General features: G+C 39.7%; 1 protein-coding gene and 1 long non-coding RNA gene across 2 annotated transcripts in view; both read left to right on the forward strand.

Annotated features, from left to right (window-relative positions):
• Nucleotides 1-4451: 4451 nt before the first annotated feature.
• Nucleotides 4452-16328, forward strand: LOC309568183. Its single transcript, XR_014226007.1, has 3 exons — nt 4452-4591; nt 12185-12291; nt 15990-16328. It is a non-coding gene; the product is annotated as an uncharacterized lncRNA (long non-coding RNA).
• A 2037-nt stretch (nt 16329-18365) lies between these two features.
• Nucleotides 18366-21048, forward strand: part of LOC309568338 (uncharacterized protein) — a gene marked incomplete at its 5' end in the record, with an annotated part of 103216 nt that continues 100533 nt past the window's right edge. The window contains 2 exons of the mRNA XM_082274001.1: nt 18366-18407; nt 20774-21047. Coding sequence (XP_082130127.1) covers nt 18366-18407; nt 20774-21047 — 316 coding nt within the window. The remainder of the gene's footprint in view (nt 18408-20773; nt 21048) is intronic.

The raw sequence follows: 21048 nt of genomic DNA on the forward strand, positions 1-21048 counted from the left end.
ACTATTTTTGGAATAAGAAGCTTGGCTTCAGTATGACTCATTTTTGGCATACTACCCAAGTTTAAACTGTTCCCATAACAGACTTATATTCTCATTTAAAACTATTTCTGCAGAGTCAGACATATCTGAACAAACAAGATGTTATGACTATGAATCAAGGATAGCTACATGAGAAATAGAGAAGAATATACAGCATAAAAACACCTTTAACCCTTCACAGCACCCTCGTTATCTTTTTGATTATTTTTTTTTTTAAAGTAATTAGACTGGAGTTTTTATTTTAAGTATAATTAACTAAGCTGTAGTTGCTAAAACTGGTAAAAAATCATACAAATTGATGAATTATTTGATTTCATAGGTTAAATATATGTTAAAAAAACTCTTTCACCAATTATAGAAAAATCTTTAAGAATTACTAAAATAAAACATATTTAAACAAAACATTGTATTCGTTTTTGTGTGTTTTGATTGGAGTGTAACTGTGAACATGTGTATGAAAGAACATAGACTGCATAGAGAAAAATGGAAGAAAATGCAATATTGTTCAATGGTTGTTTATACAAAACAATTTGTAAAATGTATCTTTTATGGCAACAGAGCATATTGTATTATAATTGTGTGTATGCTTTTATTTATGCCTAGACATGTGCAGTTCGTTTCATTACAAATTTGTTTTTAGATGAAAATCGTCATATTCGTTAAGTCAAGAGCATCTGAATGAATGAAAGACTCTGTTGATGAATGAGCACAAAATCAAATTGTCAGAAAGAACAAAAATCCGAAAGAACGAAAATCCAAAACAACAAAAATCCAAAAGAACTAAAACCTGAAAAAACAAATATCCAAAAGAACAAAAAACAAATTAATCCGAATGTAATCAAGTCGTTAACATCTGTTTTCATATTTTCGATCTTTCCAACTATTCGTTAACGCTGAATAAAAATAAATAATTGATGAATGCATTTGTATTCGTTTTTCAGTGCCTGCTCATCTGTGCTGCCCAACAGTGCTGCCCATCAGTGCCGCCAGTTAGTGCCCATCAGTGCGGCATATTAGTGCCTCCTCATCAGTGACACCTAATCAGTGCCCATAAGTGACACCTCATCGGTACCCAAAAGTGCAGCCCATCAGTGCCCATCAGTGCCGACTCATCAGCGCACATCAGTGAAGGAGAAAAATTACTTATTTACAAAATTTAATGAAACTAAGAAAACATTTTTTTCATAATTTTCTGCCTTTTTCCTTTTTTTTAGCAAAAAATATAAAAAACCCAGTCTTAAATAAATACCACCAAAAGAAATCTCTATTTGTGTGAAAAAAAAATATCAAAATTTAATTTGGGTGCAGCGTTGCATGACCGCGCAATTGTCACTCAAAGTGTGACAGTGCTGAAGCTGAAAATTGGTCTGGGCAGGAAGGGGGTGAAACTGCTCAGTATTGAAGTAATTAAGGGTCATATCTTGTATACATAGCTTCAAAATTTAAAGTAGACAATTACTAAAAATAAAAAAAGTTTATAGAAAAAAACCTAAAAAAAAATGCCTTTGATCATGAAAAGAAAGTAATTTGAGAACCTGCTACATTATATAAATATCTTGGAGAACCTTTAGTATATATATATATATATAACTACAGTATGTACAAATAGCATTTTTTGTTTAAACTTTCAACATGACCGGAAACGTGATCTGCTAAAGGGAAACTGTTGGTTTTACTGTAAAAATCACTCAGTTCCAATCACTAACACCAAAGAGGTTATTGGTGAGAATATTAAAAAGTAGTGATATGTCAATGAAATACACATAAGAAGAAAAAGAGGAAATAAAAAGGAGAACTAAGGGAAAGTGGGCTGTAATTAGGAATGAGAAAATATAATGTCTTAAGATTAACGTTTAGAGACAAGGAAATGCACAGGGTGGAACTACGATCTGTTCATATCTACAGAGAGATAAAATAGATTATTTGGATATGATAACGTACAACCTATGGTTTTAAGTTCTGGAATTTCAGGTATGGTTCTGACTTCTTTGTAGTTTTGTAAAGGTTTCTTTATATATAGACTCTTAAAACTGTTTTTTTTTTCTAGTGCTATTTATGGAAAGCCTGTTTTCTATCACTTCTAATCAACACTGTGAGCACAATCCATTGGGATGCCTATGTTAGTAATTCCCATTGGATCCAGCTCACACTATTGACCAGAAGCCAGCAGAGAGGACTTCATAATAGATATTATGCTCCCTATGCACATTATAACAGATATCTTTTACTAGTTCAATGAACTAGTAGAGCTAGTTCATTATATAGCAAATGAATTGCAAGTAGAGTATCTTCCTAGTAAGACATACAGTATCTCACAAAAGTGAGTACACCCCTCATGTTTCTTAAAATATTTTATTATAACTTTTCATGTGACAACACTGAAGAAATGACACTTTGCTACAACGTAAAGTAGTGAGTGTACAGCTTGTATAACAGTGTAAATTTGCTGTCCCCTCAAAATAACTCAAACTCACAGCCATTATTGTCTAAACCGCTGGCAACAAAAGTGAGTACACCCCTAAGTTAAAATGTCCAAATTGGGCACAAGGTGTCAATATTTTGTGTGGCCACCATTATTTTCCAACACTGTCTTAATCCTCTTGGGCATGGAGTTCCCCAGAGCTTCACGGGTTGCCCCTGGAGTTCTCTTCCATGACGACATTAGATGTTGATGTTAGAGAACTTGCGCTCCTCTACCTTCCATTTGAGGATGCCCCACAGATGCTCAATAGGATTTAGGTCTGGAGACATCCTTGGCCACTCCATCACCTTTACCCTCAGCTTCTGTAGCAAGGCAGTAGTGGTCTTGGAGGTGTGTTTGGGGTCGTAACCATGTGGTAATACTGCCCTGCAGCCCAGTCTACAAAGGGAGGTGATCATGCTCTGCTTCAGTATGTCACAGTACATGTTGGCATTCATGGTTCCCTCAATGAGGTGTAGCTCCCCAGTGCACTCATGCAGCCCCAGACTATGACACTCCCACCACCATGCTTGACTGTAGGCAAGACACACTTGTCTTTGTACTCCTCACCTGGTTGCCGCCACACACGCTTGACACCATCTGAACCAAATAAGTTTATCTTGGTCTCATCAGACCACAGGACATGGTTCCAGTAATCCATGTCCTTAGTCTGCTTGTCTTCAGCAAACTGTTTGTGGGCTTTCTTGTGCATTATCTTTAGACGAGGCTTCCTTCTGGGAGGACAGCCATGCAGACCAATTTGATGCAGTGTGCGGCGTTTGGTCTATGGTACAGGCTGACCCCTCACCCCTTCAACCTCTGCAGCAATGTTGGCAGCACTCATACATCTGTTTCCCAAAGACAACCTCTGGATATGACGCTAAGCACGTGCATTCAACTTCTTTGGTCGACCATGGCGAGGCCTGTTCTGAGTGCAACCTGTCCTGTTAAACCGCTGTATGGTCTTGGCCACCATGCTGCAGCTCACTTTCAGGGTCTTGGCAATCTTCTTACAGCCTAGGCCATCTTTATGTAGAGCAACAATTCTATTTTTCAGCTCCACAGAGAGTTCTTTGCCATGAGGTGCCATGTTGAACTTCCAGTTAACAGTATCAGAGAGTGAGAGCGATAACACCAAATTTAACACACCTGCTCCTCATTCATACTTGAGACCTTGTGACACTAATGAGTCACATGACACCAGGGAGGGAAAATGGCTAACTGGGCCCAATTTGGACATTTTCACTAAGGTGTGTACTCACTTTTGTTGCCAGCGGTTTAGACATTAATGGCTGTGTGTTGAGTTATTTTAATGTGACATAAAATTGACACTATTATACAAGCTGAACACTCACTACTTTACATTGTTGCAAAGTTTCATTTCTTTAGTGTTGTCACATGAAAAGATATAATAAAATATTTACAAAAATTTGAGGGGTGTGCTCACTTTTGTGAAATACTGTGTATAGACTTATGAACTGTGAATTAAGCCCTTATTACTGTTGAGGTAACTGGTTGTTTTTTGCGCCATCATTTTTTTATTATTTACAAACTTGCCAACAGTATCAGTAAATTAGAGCTTTCCAGGCTGACTTGCATGCTGTCCTCATTGGTTCACTTATCCTTAGGTAATAGACATTAATTAACAAGTAATATTGGGATTCTCTTTCTACTAACTGATACTTTTATTCCAATCCTCTGCTTCTATAGAGTCACCGACCTGAACAAGTCTGTAACAGGAAATGTAAAATCTATACACTTGTAAACATATCTGTTTTTAGCCCAGTTTGTAATTCTGAGTAGCGCAGGAAGGATGTGTTATGGTGAAATTGTAATTTATAAGAAAGATTGGTGGAGCAGTTCTGAAATGCTGACATACTAGAACGGAATAAGGAAATTAAAAAAGGAGAACTAAGGGAGAGAATTGCTAGCAGGACACATCGTCACAATTAGACATTCGAGAAGAGAAGGAGTATAGAGAAAGTGACACTCTGATTCGTGTATACCAGCCAGGAAATCCAAGAGATTGTGGATTGAATAAGGGACATCTGGCCTGGAAATAACTTGGGTATCCCACTCTTCAAATTCCAGGTATGAAAGACTAATGCCTCGTACACACGTGCAGATCGTCGGCCGAACGATCGGACGTCTTTTGTCCCCGGGCTGTCGTGTCTGTTGAAAAGTGCAAAAGACTGCACAAGAATTTTGTCCGCCGACTACAGCCGACTGCAGAAGTGATGTCACGTGATGGTTAACTTTCCCTGTGTTTTTTCTTTTCTGAGCATGCCCAGTCTTGCAAATCTGCTGTCTGTCGGCCGAATTCTGTATTGACTGGCGAACAATGGGCCGCTCTGGTGTCTGCATACAAAAATTTTAATGCTTGCACGGCAGATTCTTTTCGGCCGAAAGTGCGCTGTCAGCTGTCGGAAGCATCATACTAACAAGCCGAAAATTGGCCGATCGGTCGTCGGCCGAATCTTTTCGGCCGACAATCTGCACGTGTGTACGGGGCATAAGGGATTCGTTTAATAAACTTGGAGAGTGCAAAATCTGGTGCAGCTGTCTGTCAATCAGCTTCTAACTTCAGCTTGCTCAGTTAACCACTTAAGCCCCGGAAGATTTTACTCCCTTCCTGACCACGGCCTATTTTGAGATTCGGCAATGCGTGACTTTAATGGTCAATTGCGTAATCGTGCGATGCTGTACCTAAATGAATTTGACGTCCTTTTTTTCCCACAAACAGAGCTTTATTTTGGTGGTATTTGATCACCTGTGCGATTTTTTGATCATGCGCTATAAACAAAAAAAGAGCATAAATTTTGCAAAAATAACAATATTTTTCACAATTTTTCTTTGAAATTCCCCCCCAAAAAAATGTAAAAATCAAAATTTTTTAACATTTTAGGCCAATTTGTTTTATGCTACATATGTTTGGTAAAAAAAATCACAAAAAGCGTATTTTGATTGGTTTGCGCAAAAGTTATTGCGTTTACTAACAAAGGGAAAGATTTTTGTCATTTTTGTTGTTTTTTTTTTAACGAGTTATGGCGGCGATCTGCGATTTTTTTTGTGGGACTGCGACATTGCGGCGGACAGATCGGACCCTTGACTGACATTTTTGACCCTTTTGGGGTTACCAGTGACATTACTACAGTAATCAGTGCTATACATATGCACTGTTACTGTAAAAATGACACTGGCAGTGAAGGGGTTAACTTTTTTTGAGAGGGAGGGGTTAAGTGTGTCCCTAGGGGCGTGATTCTAACTGTGATTGGATGTGGCTACTGGTGTAAGAACAGAGATCAACGGTCCTACATAGCAGAACCGTATGATCTCCATTCTTACACAGGGAAGAATGACAGACGGCTTTGTTTACATTAGCCGCCTGCCTTTCTCCCGGTGTAACGGACGATCGCGAGGGGTCCGTGACCGAGCGGGAGCGGGACTGCACCTCCGGTGGCGCGCGCTCGCTCCCTAGAGCCTCACAGGCTAGCGCTACGTTGCTTTGCCTGTGAGGGGCTGACCGTGCAGCGGTCAGCAAGTGGTTAAACTTAGACACCTGGAAGCTGATTGGTTTCTATGCAGAGCTGCACCAGATTTTTGCATTCTTTCGTTGTAATGAATCAACCCTTAACTGTCTTACTTATTTCATCAGCACTAATAATGTCATGGAATGCTCTGTTTTATACTGTATTGTACCTGTCATAAAAAAATACCCAGAATAGTACATACATGGCCATTCATCTGGCAGCCAAGGAGAAAATTTAAAAATGCATAAAACCTCCAACCCACAACCACCACCACATGCTGAGTTCATCTTTGCAGGTATCATGGCCAGGCTGTAGAATTGACCCTCACTCCTCACTGGCCTTAGTATAGCCTTTACTTTTTAGGATGGTGTTGACCAGGAAAAGATTGCATTGTGAATAAACCAATCTTATTTAGTCATGTTAGGCATGATCAAACATAGTGAGATTTTTACGAGGACTTCTGCCAGGATTAACAGGTCGTTAAATTATGTAATGGGGGTGTGACTTTACCCACCGTCACTGGGAGTAAAAGACAGATAATGGTTTGGATTGCTTCAAGTGGGACAGTAATATTTGTCAACAATATACCTCAAAGAATAAATGAATACTCTGGGACTCTAAGTGCCGGTTGACACTAGGTCGCTCCGACATAGGGGGCGACCTGTGAAGTCGCGTGCAGCGCGACTTCGGCGCGACTTGCACGGACTTCATAAAATGAATGTCTATGCAAGTCGCCTCCAGGTCGCCCCGAAGTAGTACAGGACCCTTTTTCTAAGTCGGAGCAAATTGTGTCGCTCCTATTAGAACGGCTCCTGTACCGCACATTGGGAGCGTGACGGACCGGAACTTGTCAGGCTGACAAGTCACAGTCCAAGTCAGACTAGTGTGAATGCGGTCTAAGCCTAGCTGCCTTTTGCCAACAAGGCTTCACACAGTCAGACTCCTAGCAGATGCGAATATCATCTGCTCAATCACCTGTCTTCCACACCTTGTAATTATGCTGATTTACTCTGTGTTTAGACTTCTAATAAATGTGTATTGTATTTTGTTTAAGCCTTGTTGCCGGAAGTCTGGTCTTCCAGTTTGGTTTAAGTGCGCTGAGTTAATTAGCATGTTAATGAATACTTTTGCAAGGCACTGTAGATGGGATTAGCCATGAGTCAGCTGTACCTCATTATCTAACCATTGTGTGATGTTTTCAGACACATACAAGCTAAGTTGTCAGGCTAGTTTTGTATGTAGGGCGGCTGGAATATCTATATATGTTCATGACTGCAAGGAAGCCATATACTGATGGGAGACCGCACGTACAGTGTGGGTCGGAGGTTCTGTTACAGGGGGAACCCAGAAAAGCAAAAGAACTGTTGTATTATTTCTAGTGCTGCTTGGAGTAGTACATTTTTGGTGCTAGAACCTTGGGTGGAGAGTGATTTAGAACAGCAGATTCATTTTATGAATTCAAACTATTAGTGTCCCAGTGGGGCATCTGAGTGACATGTGGGCTGCTTCTGAGCACCATGGAACAGCCACTGGAACCTCAAGATGTGAAGGTAGCATTTGAATTCTCAAGATCAAAGCATGATTCAGGCCTATGCTTGCTCAGTATGCTGGAGGAAGCATCTTTACCTGAGAATAGTTACACCCCTATTATCAGAGTACTATTTCAGGCCTGTCAATTAATAACCCAGAGATGGATGTCCCAAAGTCCCCCAACCCTTTCAAAATGGAGAAATCAAGTTAACAATACCCTGAGTAGAGAGATAATCTGATTTATCAACAAAGAAATTGTCCTTCTCAATTTGAGAAGATATGGGATATGGGGTTGGTGACCCCAGGCTTGACCCCCAACCTCCCTTATTTTGCGTAGAAAACTCTTATATATGTGGGAAGAACTAGATGGCGGGCCGTGTCTACTGTCTGAGATATGTAGAATGCCCTGGTTCAGCCAACTAGTATAGAGTTGATGCTCGTTTTCCTTATAAACCTACTACACAAATAGTATGGCACGTCTGATTCTGTATTGGTTAAAATTTTACAATATACTGTATATTGTAAATTGTTTCTGCAGTGAATTGGTCCTGGTGATGTATGCAGGTTCTATACTGCAGGTTTATATGCTACATAGTTTCAACAGTTTTACTAATCTTGCTCATACAGACCTCTAATGGAACTAATGTCGCCTAATGGATACATTGTATGTGAACCTGAGTGGGTTGTTTTGTTTGCTTTGGTTTGAATGTTTTATGATGTAAAAATTACAATAAAAATTATCTAAATAATAAAAAAAAAAGAGTCAAAACACCACATCAATGTATTAGGGTCCAAAGTACGGTTTTATTCCAGTCATGTAATAGGTGAAGCCAAAACCAACTGCTGAACGTTACATAGTGGTTTCAGATATCCAGATTGTAAATTGCAGTCAAAGTTACATAGTGGTTTCAGATATCCAGATTGTAAATTGCAGTCAAAGTCAATGCTATCTGCTTTTATTACTCCTGAAGCCCTGATGATACATTGACTTCTGCACCTATTACATGTTTGGAATGAAACCTTATTTTGGACCCTAATAATAATAATAATAATAATAATAATAATAATAATTTTAATAATAATAATATTAATAATAATAATAATAATAATAATCTTAGCCTACTAATGATACTACTAATAATACTTTTAATAACAATAATAATAATAATAATAATAATAATAATAATAATAATAATATGGCACTTCAATCTTTAGATGCAAATACTAATGATAATAATGGTAATAATAATGTGGCACTTTAATCTTTAGATGCATATACTATCTTCACATCCCTAGGTTCCTGTGGCAATTTCTTGGTTTCTTGCATGGAAGCAGCCCAGATATAAACCTAGATACCCCATTGGGAGACTATCAGTGTTAATTCTAGTGACAGACTGCATCATATTTCATTTATTTTTAATTGTGCCCACAGTTACACTTTAAAGTAATTATGAATTACCTTTCCATTTTGTTTTGCAGCCGTTTGTAATGTTTAAACTGTCAAAAAATGTTGCAATGGACATAACGAAACAATGTGTATTCGATATACAGTTAGTGTATATAACTCCCCCAGATATAAAATCTCTTATTTGTGATTGCCTCAATATTTTTGTTACAAAATTCTGTACTGAGATTAAAAATCACCTTAATCTTAATCTGCAAAATAAAAACAGAGCACATTTTTTTGTTTAATTTTTTTTTTCTGAATGCATTGATGGTGCCCTCCTCTGTGGGAGGTGTCAAAGCAAAGCAAAAAAAAAAAAAAGAAAAAAGGGGGGTAAAGGAAAGTATATATTTTTTTTATGAACACTTGTGTTTATGAAGGCCACGATGATGTTAACACCATATCTGTATCTTTTTTTTCATATTCATGGTTCACGAACAACAACCACTTTTAAAACTTCTATTTAAGACAATGTGCAGTGAATTTACATTAAATATTATTGGAATATTTACCAAAACAATAAAAAGGGCAAAGTGCACTATCCAATGTAGCAACTCTGGGCATCCACAAATAAAATACCTAATTGCTAGTGATGGGCAGAACACCCTTGGTTTCTGTTCTACACCAGAACTGATTGGACACAGCCATCACGTGATCGGGAGCGCCAATCACAGTGCCTATAGCCCAATCCTGTCTTGGCTGTGTCCTGTAATCACAGCCATCCCAGGATCGCGGTATAGGTGCATCCACTCAGAACAGTGAAGCTCCCTCCTGGCTGTTTATGTACATTGGCCAGAGGGGGGAAGCAGATATAGATGCTTGACCACTTGCTGGCCGTGCCATATCCGAATGACGGTTACAGCGCGGTCGTTTTTCTCTGGGACGGCATACAATGATGTCCTCCCAGAATCGTGCTTCCCGTGCGTCCCTTGGGGTGCACACATGTAAGTGTCCATGCTCGCCGAATCCCAGGGACCATGCGCTTCACGGATTGTGGCAAAGGGCCAATGACAGTGGCCCTTTACCACGCGATTGCTTCATACAATGACCATCCAATCCACCCCTTCAACCTCTGCAGCAATGCTGGCAGCACTCATACGTCTATTTCCATTTAGTTACATTAATAGTTGTGGAGGTGAGTTTTTATGTATAAAGCTTTTATTCAAACTTCCGCTTTAATAATGTAGTGTATGTATTATTAAAAGATAACTATACTTATAAAAAATTTTAAAATACAAAATTTTATCCCAACTGCCCTCTTTTCACACTCCATGTTATTTATTGCCCCCGTTACAGACCTCACATGAACAGGCAACCTTGTTGAAGTGATGCAGTCTATGGCCAGTCCAAGTGATACTTCCATCCTTCACCAAACCAATGGTAAGCATACTGTGCATGTGGGATCTTTTCTCTATAGGCTGGATGGAGAAACTTTCTATCTATATTCAATTCTGTAAGGATTGATTAATGGAATTTTCCAGCTGACTGCTTTTGTTCCCCAATGACCAAGTCTGGGTAGCTGCCCTTAGGAAACAGAAACCATACTGTGAATGATTCAAGTAAGTTTATTAAATGTGAAACATGATCCATCAAAACACCAGCAAACAAAATATACAGCAAACATGACAGCTATAAGTAGAACATAACTAGGTGGCAAAATACCTAATTAGCAAACCAACTAAGTGACAGAAAACCTAATTAGCAAACTAACTATAATAACATATATACTGACAAAAGGGAAGCATGGGTCAACCAGGTAAACTGAAGGTGCAAGGAACAGTCAGGAAGGGGGAACTAGGAAAAACAATTATATCAGGCCCATCTGCTGCACAGTTTATTTAAAAAGTCCATGAAAGTCTATGTATTGGGAGGAAGTCCAGCATATAGGGCAGCCATCTAGTGAACCAATAAGCCAAGGGTTCCAACAGGGCTAGGAATGAACAAAGAGAAGAGGCGCCTCTAAGTGAAGACTTTTAAAACATTTATTGGTGGTAGGCACTCTCCTGGGGGTTTCCCGGGTTTGGGTGTACATCAGCCAGTATACGCCACCATCGGAAGGAAGCGTGTCCCCTCTTCACCATTGCCGGCAATAGCGGTGGATGGAGCAGAAGTGGGAATCTCAAGCCTCAATCCCACTCCTGCTCCATCCACCGCTATTGCCGGCAATGGTGAAGAGGGGACACGCTTCCTTCCGATGGCAGTGTCTACTGGCTGATGTACACCCCCACCCGGGACAACCCCCAGGAGGGTGCCTACCTGTACCTGTTATCCTGAACCTATGTGAGTGTTTTATTACACACCAATAAATGTTTTAAAAGTCTACACTTAGAGGCGCCTCTTCTCTTTGTTCATAGGAAGGGAGAACTAGGACTGGGATCAGGAACAAGGGGAGCATATATGAGGCAGCAGGGTACAGGGTACAGGATGGAGGGAAGGACCAAGATAAGGCAGGAACACGATTCAGGAGATAACCCAGTAAGCATAAATCTGGGTAGCAGGAAAAACACTGAAGCAAGAGGCACTAGTAGAGGAGGGACTAAATACCCTTCCAGTAGCCAACAACAGGTAAAGACTGATTACTGGGGTTTACTGAGAGTGGAAACCAGAACTACAACCTTCCACTCTGAGAACCACAGTGCCACCATAAGTGATCCAGGTCATGACAGAATGTGGTGAAGTATTGCATTGCAAAGAATACTTAAGCACGTGTAAGGAAAATTAAAAACACATTTTTATCTGCACATGATTGGATGTGGAAGTCAGCAGAACTTCACTAAACTTTGGGGCAAATTTCCTTGCATAGTTTAACTTTCCCTGCAAAGTAAACAGCCTGTTTGCCTTTAGTAAATTAACCCCCTTGAGAGCAACCATTATTGCCACTGTTCTTCTTCTGAATTATTGTGTGTCAGTGATCTTAAAACAACAATCCTATGTCCTTTGCCATGAAATTTACTGTTCCAAAAATGCATAGAAATGTCATAAGTAACCTTTTTAGTTAATGTTGGTTGGATGTTCTGTCCTTCTGAGAGCAATTCACCATCCTGTGGACATTGGTGTTTGAATATATTTAAACAATACAGTATGTATTTTGTTCTTATTTACCTTATACTTATTTATCTAAAAATTTACTATTTAAAATGTATTTGTTTTACATTTTTATGCATTTTGTTTACTTTACAGCATGACATACACAGCCTGATTTCAGCTCAGAGTCAGGATGAGGTTGGAAATGGGTTCTAATATTTTGGTTTGTGCATCTATCGTCATTATCTTTGAGCTTTGCAAAGGTAAGTTGGACTGTCTACGTTACCCAATTCAATTTATTTCGCCTCCATTCCCCCAAAGACTAGATTTCCCATTGTTTTATGGAGAAACTGGTCTAAGCAACATTCACTGTATTTATGCTGAGTATATTTTAACATTTGTCATTTTTATATGAATGATCCTTTATTTTTTAATTTATTCACCACTTATTTCTGTACAATGCTTGGGCTGGGCTTTTTGCGGTAAACCTAACCTGACATTTGACAACAAAAGAGAGTTGAATACACAGAGATTACCCAACACAGAATCTTTTTTTTTTTTTTTTTTTTTTTAAGCTAATGTGATTTATGAGGACCTATGCCAGTGGTCAGCCTAATATGTGGCAAAATTAGGCAATGGAGCTTATTTACTAATGATAAATAGGCTGTGCACTTTGCAAGGAAATTTTCTCCTTGCTTAGTGAAACAGGTGGAGCTCTGCTGACATCCATCTTCCAATTACATGCAAGCAAAAATAAATTTTTTTGTTTCATTTTCCTTTTGTGTGATTGGGTATTCTTTGCATGGGGAATATTTACAAAATTCACAAAGCTAAGTGAAAATTGCCTTTCAGAACAGTCAATTTGCCTTTAATACATCAACCCCGGTGTTTGTAAGAATCTCCCAGCACTGCTGAAAGGAAACATAAGGTTCACTTCTTCAAGGAAAAGTTGGAAGGGGCCAGTTAACACTAAAGAGGAGAATAAAGAGTAAGATGGAGCATTCTCACTGAGGATGTAAAGCTAAATGCAATAAGCTTCTGGTGCTTGACATGAAGCAAGGAGTAATATCAAAATGTTATTAATAATATTAGTATTTTTATTACTATTATTATCATTATTATTTCTATTATTATTATTATTATTATTATTATTTCTTTTTTGTAGTTGTTCCAGTAAAAGAATAAGGTTCTCTTTATAACGGAACCTCTCTATTGCCTCTACCTTCTCTACTATCTCTTTAACCCCATGTGCTTGCCACAGACCCACAAAAAAAAACAAAAAAACATAGTTTTAGTTATGAGGGATTGTGTTTCTTTTTCCCCTCCCCTTCCCTTCCTTTCCCCTTCAGTGTCCAAAAAAGCAAATAATCAGAACCGATCACTGTCACCCCTCCATGAAGTGATGTTTTACCCTTTTTTGTTATTTTTATAATTTACAACATTAACCACTTTACCACCAGAGGATTTTGCTGTCTTACGTCCAGGCCACTTTTTGCGATTCGGTGCTGTGCGACTTTAACTGACAATTGCGCGGTTGTGTGACGCCGTACCCAAACAAAATTTACGTCCTTTTTTTCCCACAAACAGAGCTTTCCTTTGGTGGTATTTGATCACCTGTGCGATTTTTACTTTTTGCGCTATAAATAAAAAAAGAGCGTTTATTTTGAAAAAATAACAATATTTTTAACATTTTTTTATATGAAATCCCCCCCCCCCCCCAAAAAATGTAAAAATCAAATTTTTTTAAAATTTTTGGCCAATTTGTTTTCTGCTACCTATGTTTGGTAAAAAAAAAATCACAATAAGCGTATTTTGATTGGTTTGCGCAAAAGTTATTGCGTTTACTAACTACGGGAAAGATTTCTGTCATTTTTGGTGTTTTTTTTTAACGCGTAATGGCGGCGATCTGCGATTTTTTTTGCGGGACTGTGACATTGCGGCGGACAGATCGGACCCTTGACTGACATTTGTGACACTTTTGGGGGTACCAGTGACATTACTGCAGTAATCAGTGCTGTATATATGCACTGTTACTGTAAAAATGACACTGGCAGTGAAGGGGTTAATTTTATTGGAGAGGGAGGGGTTAATATATGCCTGGTGCTTACTGACGTGTGGGGGGGGGGGGGTGACTGAGTGACAGAAGGACAGATCCAGGGTTCAGCTATGCTGAACACTCCGATCTGTCAGTACCTGTCACTTAGGAGATCCGCCCGCTCTGTTTACACAGGCAGGCGGATCTCCAAACTGGATTCCCCGACGATCGGGGAAGTGCGGCGGCGATCGCCGCTGCTCCTCCCCTGGCCCGACTCCCGCTGTGACTGAAAACAGCGGGAGCGCGCCTCCGGCGGCGCGCGAGCGCCGCCTACAGGGGAGGAGTCCAGCGATGTAGGTCTACTGGACGGGAACGAGCCACTGTGCCGCAGTAGCAGCACAGTGGCTGGGGCTAAAATGGTTAATAATATACTGTTATTATTATTATTAATATTATTATTATTATTATTATTATTATTATATACTGTTTGTGTAATGAGGAAACTCATTTATATTATTTTAAGTGTATTCAATTATTATTTTATATAATTTATATTTATATGTTTCAAAGAACTTCTAGCAGTACCCTCAAACCTCCCTTATTGACTCATAAAAGGAAAGAAATTTAAGCTTGTTTTTTGTCTATTTTAAACACAATTTCTTATTGATATACATTTTTAAAAACTCAATAAAAACTTCTCACAGCAAAATTTCATATTTTAGATTGACAGTTTATTCTAATAGTGTCTAATAATGTATTTCAAGTTATTCTGATATAGATGTGGTAAATCCATTTTGTCAGCACTATGTTTTTGTAAGATATATAATTTTGAACACAAAGCATTTGGCACTAAAAAATGATGGAGGACTACAGTTAATTTTTAGAGGTGGAAAGGATGTGGGACTACCAAGGATGCAGGTAAGGACAGTACCAAGGCACGCCAATTAAGAAATGTATTTTTTTTTTTCTGCTCCTTTTTTGAACATCTTTAGGAATTGATGTATACATCTAGTGAATGATCATTCGAAAGAAGATTGTTCAGGTGCTTTTCAGAGGAGTTTTGGTTGCCTCTGTGGGTTTGGACAACTTGAAATCCCCATGGGTTTCCATTACTGATTGACCGATATCGTTATTTTAACGCCAATACCGATATTTTGGATTTTTTTTTTTTTTTAATGTCTACAGGTACTGTGGTGGAGGGATCTGGGGGTCTAAAAGACCCCAAACCCCTCCTCTGCCCTTAAAAGCATTCAAAAAGCCAAGTTTGAATGCTGTAAATTTTATGAATTCGGCGCCGCCAGTACTCGGAAGTGATGTCATGTCATGACATCACTTCCGGGTACTCGGTGCTGCCGAATAAAAAAAAACTGAGACCCGGTCAGAGCCGAATGCGGTGTCTTCTCTTTGGAGGCCCTGCAGGTAAGATGCCCGGGTCTCCTGGTGGGATGGGAGCCACGGAAGGCGGCGGGAGGGGAGGGACGTCCCCTCCCGCTCCTTGGAATGACAGATGAGCGGCTTCTCAGCCGCATCGGTTGTCATTACAAGACAGCCGACCGTCGCTATGGACGCCGGTACCGGGGTAATGCCTCTAGCTGCAGGCATTACTCTGGTACAGCACTTTCCCGAAATATCGGCAATATCAGTAAATACAAAGGCCTATTCCGATATATCGGGGAAAGTGCATATCGGCCACTGATATATCGGTGTTGCCGATAATCGGTCGATCCCTAGTTTCCATGTTTGGTGGTCTTGACAGCTGGGTAGTATTCCTGACAATCAAGTACATATTATACTTGTTTTAACAGTACATTCTCTTTTTATCTTTTGCAAAAATATGACTATAAAAGGAGTGAAGCCTTTACTTTTTATTCTGGTGTGTGAATGCCCACAATAAAAAAACACAATCCTTTTTTTTTTTTTTTGCAGATATTCAGTGTCAGTACTTTATCCAAGTGAATACGAGAGTCACCGTCCAAGAGCGGTGCTGTGTCATTATCTCGTGTGCCTTCTGGGCTGCAAACCAACGTTCATTCACAAATTCCAGAGGATATTGGATAAACATAAATAATGGTGTGATTGTGACAGCCACTAATAATTCCAATACTGAAGGGACCAAGAGGAACTTCCATATAACAGGAGATACAGATCAGGGGGACTGTACCCTGACAATAAAAGATGCCAAGAAAGGAGATTCTGGAATGTATTTCTTTCGATTTGAAGGACCTACATCTTATAATTATAAAGTAAAAACATTAACAGTGACTGTGACAGGTGAGTGTAGTAAATTGCTATTAACTAAAAAGCAAAATCAGATTGCGCCATTGTTTTACTCAAAATCACAACTTTCGCTAATGGCAGTTTGCAGTGTTCCGAATCTAAAAGCTAATTTCACCATATTACACTCATATTTAGGGTATAACATGTATCATGGTTGCAAGCGGACCTCCCTACCCACAAACTAGCATACCCCCCCACCCCCAACAGCCTATGGTGGTTCTTCTCTCCAGTCACTGCTGAATTTTTGGCAGGAGTGCTGTGATCCACCCACACAGCTCCATCATTCTTTCATAGAGATCTGTGAATGAATGAACTACAAGTCCCATCTGCCACCATGGCAGAGGAATTTGTAGTTATTAATGCAACAATTGCTATGACAACCACACTCATAGTCCATTGATAAACTTTAGAAGTAGAGGACTGCACTCCAACTTGAAAAAATGTGATAATTCATTGATGAATCAAAAAAAAAATCCATAATAGACAAAATTCAGAGACAAGAGACAAAACATAGTTGACGCGTTTCACGAAATCATATTCACTTAATCATGATAAAAAGTGTCGAAAAGAAATTAAATCACACACACCGTTTTTGACAATTCCTTTAAAAAAACAAAAAAGAAAAAAACAATGTCCCATCAATCACAGCACCCGCCACCACCGCTGGACCCCCCCCCCCAAAAAAAAAACTCGAGTCGAAGGTCGAAGGTTAAACCGCTGACTGCAGGCTTTGCTTTGCCATTTGACAGTTATTATATAGGTAAGGGGTGGGCCACCTGGCAATGTCACCTGGTGGCACTGCCCCCATGTGACATACAAATTGTTGCTTGATGTGGGAAGTTCAGTACTGGTTCTTATATAAGGAGCCTTGATGAAGGGGGACTGGTGTTGCTCCTGAAATGTGTTGGCTGTTTTTGTATGACTTTTTTTTTCCCAACAATTAAAATGGTCTTGGACTCTTATCCAGTTTTGGTACTCCTTTCTGTATCTCTATGGTTGAGCTACTGTTGGGTGCCCATTATAAGAATCTATGCAGTATGGGAGCCAACTTGCCAGAGCTACTGAGCTTGTCTGGAGTTGATCTGACTACATTTCTTAAAGTGTTCTGTTTATTCAAGGAGCGGAGGAATAGCAGTCATTTTATTTTCAATCATGGCGACCAAAAAGTATCTTTTTGCTCAAAATATTAATTTAATTTGGTATTGTTGGCATTTTTTCATCCATGTGAAGTGTGAATTGTAAAAATTTGTTCACAGTAAGAACTCAATTAATCTTAACCGTAAAGGCAACTGGCCTACAGCAGTTGTGGTCCACTCACTGGTATTGTAAGACTGATCCCCATGTAGCAGTGCCGGGACAAGGCCATCCAGTGCCCAGGGCAAAGATGCCAGACTGCGCCCCCCCTCCCTTAGGGTTAGGTTGAGGGTGCCCCCATCCCTGCAATAAATGATTGCGTCCAGGACAGCCGTCCCTCCTGCCCACCCCTTGTCCCTGCCCTTGATGCCCTCAAACCTCACATGATATCACAGTGCCCAGGGCAGCCGCCCATCCTGCCCACCCCTTGTCCTGTCCCTGGATGCCCCTAAACCTCACATGATATTGCATTGCCCAGGGCAGCCTCCCCTCCTGCCCACCCCTTGTCCTGGCCCTGAATGCCCCCAAACCTAACATGATATCACAGCACCCAGGGCAGCCGTCCCTCCTATCCACCCCTTGTCCCAGCCCTGGATGCCCCCAAACCTCACATGATATCACAGCACCCAGGGCAGCCTCCCCTCCTGCCCACTCCTTGTTCCAGCCCTGAATGCCCCCAAACCTCACATGATATCACAGCACCCAGGGCAGCTTCCCCTCCTGCCCACCCCTTGTCCCAGTCCTGGATGCCCCCCAAACCTCACATGATATTACAGTGCACAGGGGCAGCTTCCCCTCCTGCTTTCTAACATCTTAATTTGTATTTTTAATATATATAAATATCCATGTGTAAATAAATCCTTATACATAGGATGGAGTTAAATCTTAGGCATGGTATCAAGTTTGTACCCGAGTAAACGTTTCTATAATCCAGTGAGTGTAACCCAAATTGCATATGCACGGATGATTCCATCATGGAGTCAGAATGCATGCTGTGTTAAACTAATAATAGCAAAAAAGAAGAAATGATGGTAGGATATCATAGGATACAATAAATCCATCTGGGGTAAGAGAACCCGAGATATGGACATTCAGAACAGCTCACCAGACCTGGAGAGGACGGGAGCCTAATGCATGTAGCGTGTCCCTTATGGTTATCTAAACGCTGTATAACAGGATGAAATTAAAGTAAGTATGTGAGTCCCAACAAAAGTAAAATAAACGTTAGTGCCACATGCTAAGGGTGAAGCTGTATCACTTACGTAAGTAGTGATACATTTGTGCCCGAAATCCTTGTTTCCCAGTCCTCTCACTCAATTAGCAATTAAGGATAGGGACACACCCTAAATTGGATACTTCATGACCCAGATAGCTGCTGTCTGTGGACACATGGCCTAGAATAAAAAATCTTTGAAGCTCAGTAAGCTCTGACATGACTCCGTATTACTAGCAGCGCACGCAGTGAATGAGGAAAGTGAGGGTTCCCATCTGTTAGCTATGTGTCTCATCACACAGAGGAAGCAAAAAAATGTTACATCACTTCCAACACGAAACATGTCATCACTTTCACACCTACAAATCATGTAATGTTTACATATTTTTGTCCAATACCTGTATATCTGCTATTTTACAAATTGATTTCCAGGTTTTGAAGCTAATTCTTGCATAGGAGTCATCATACTTCTTAAAATGTTTCTCTTGCAGAAGAGTGAGAATAAATAAAGTGTCAAATGAAGTTAAACTAAGCTATATCTGTCTATCTATCTATCTATCTATCTATCTATCTATCTATCTATCTATCTATCTATCTATCTATCTATCTATCTATCTATCTATCTATCTATCTATCTATCTATCTGTCTATCCATCAATCAATCCGTCTATCTGTCTATCCATCAATCAATCCGTCTATCTATCTATCTATCTATCTATCTATCTATCTATCTATCTATCTATCTATCTATCTATCTATCTATCTATCTATCTATCTATCTATCTATCTATCCATCCATCCATCCATCTATCCATCTATCTATCTATCTATCTATCTATCTATCTATCTATCTATCTATCTATCTATCTATCTATCTATCTATCTATCTATCTATCTATCTATCCATCCATCCATCCATCCATCCATCCATCCATCCATCCATCCATCTATCTATCTATCTATCTATCTATCTATCTATCTATCTATCTATCTATCTATCTATCTATCCATCCATCCATCCATCCATCCATCCATCCATCCATCCATCCATCCATCCATCCATCCATCTATCTATCTATCTATCCATCCATCCATCCATCCATCCATCCATCCATCCATCCATCCATCCATCTATCTATCTATCTATCTATCTATCTATCTATCTATCTATCTATCTATCTATCTATCTATCTATCTATCTATCTATCTATAGCTATATATATTATTTTTCCACAAGATGTCCCCAGAGAGCACAATAACTTCTCTATGTAATTACACACACTTTTGAATGGTTTGTGAATACTTTCTGGTTGTTTCTTTCCAAATTACTATATATGTATAGGGCATGGTAGGGCGTTACCTTTTCCATCCGGGCTTCTATTTAATAGTGTGGCATTCAGGAGAACTTCCTGCTTCTGAAGACGTCGCCTATTGATGACAAATCGCGTTAAGCGGAGTCTCTAGTGCGTCACTTCTGGTCCAGCGGGTGGAACACACGCTTGATTGCAAGCGGTGACTATCTTAGCACACACACAGAGGACCGATGATATTGTATTTCAGTGATGTTTTCTTAATGTTTTATACAATTTAACATAAATACAAACGATTTTACATTATGAGAGGCTTCCTCTCTCCTTTTTCATGCCCATCCATTGCCTATTAAACTGAGATAAGAAAGCATAGGAGACCTTCCACAAGAGGGGACCGGATCCAAGCCAGGAGCTTGTGGGAATTTTGGAGAGGTCCTGTGGTGACCTACAAAGTGATAGTGACTCCTCTTTACTGTACAGTAGGTGGGTCATTGGAGCCCGGTGAGTGCGGTGTTTGTCTCATGAGCACGAGGCGGAACAGCAAGTCTCCCAGTGGGGGATGAAAACAAATGCACACCACACTTTTCACAGATTTATTTGTGAAAACATTTTGAAAACCATTTATCATTTTCCTTCCACTTCACATTGATGTGCCACTTTGTTTTGGTCTATGACATAAAATCCCAATAAAATACATTTACATTTTTGGCTGTAACATGAAAACAAAATGTGGAAATACTTTTTTAAGGCACTGTACCCAATCAATGTTTATTTAGTCCTCATACAATGACAAATCATTTGTACTTCTATTTTATACAGGTGGACTGCTTGATACAAATAGCACTGTGCTTATTAAAGAAGGAAAATCTCTCACTCTAAATTGCTCAGCTGTTGGTAAAAAAAAAGCCAAAGTGACCTGGGTTAAGGGAAAGGGTCAAAGTTCATTGTGGTCTTCCATCACCATCACTAAGTCTGAAGCAGATACCTATAGGTGCCTGGCCTGGGATGAGCATTGGATCACTGAAAAACACCTTCAAATCAGTTCACAAGG

This window comes from Pelophylax lessonae, assembly GCF_965119305.1.
Source record: "Pelophylax lessonae genome assembly, chromosome: 12".
Taxonomy (NCBI): domain Eukaryota; kingdom Metazoa; phylum Chordata; class Amphibia; order Anura; family Ranidae; genus Pelophylax; species Pelophylax lessonae.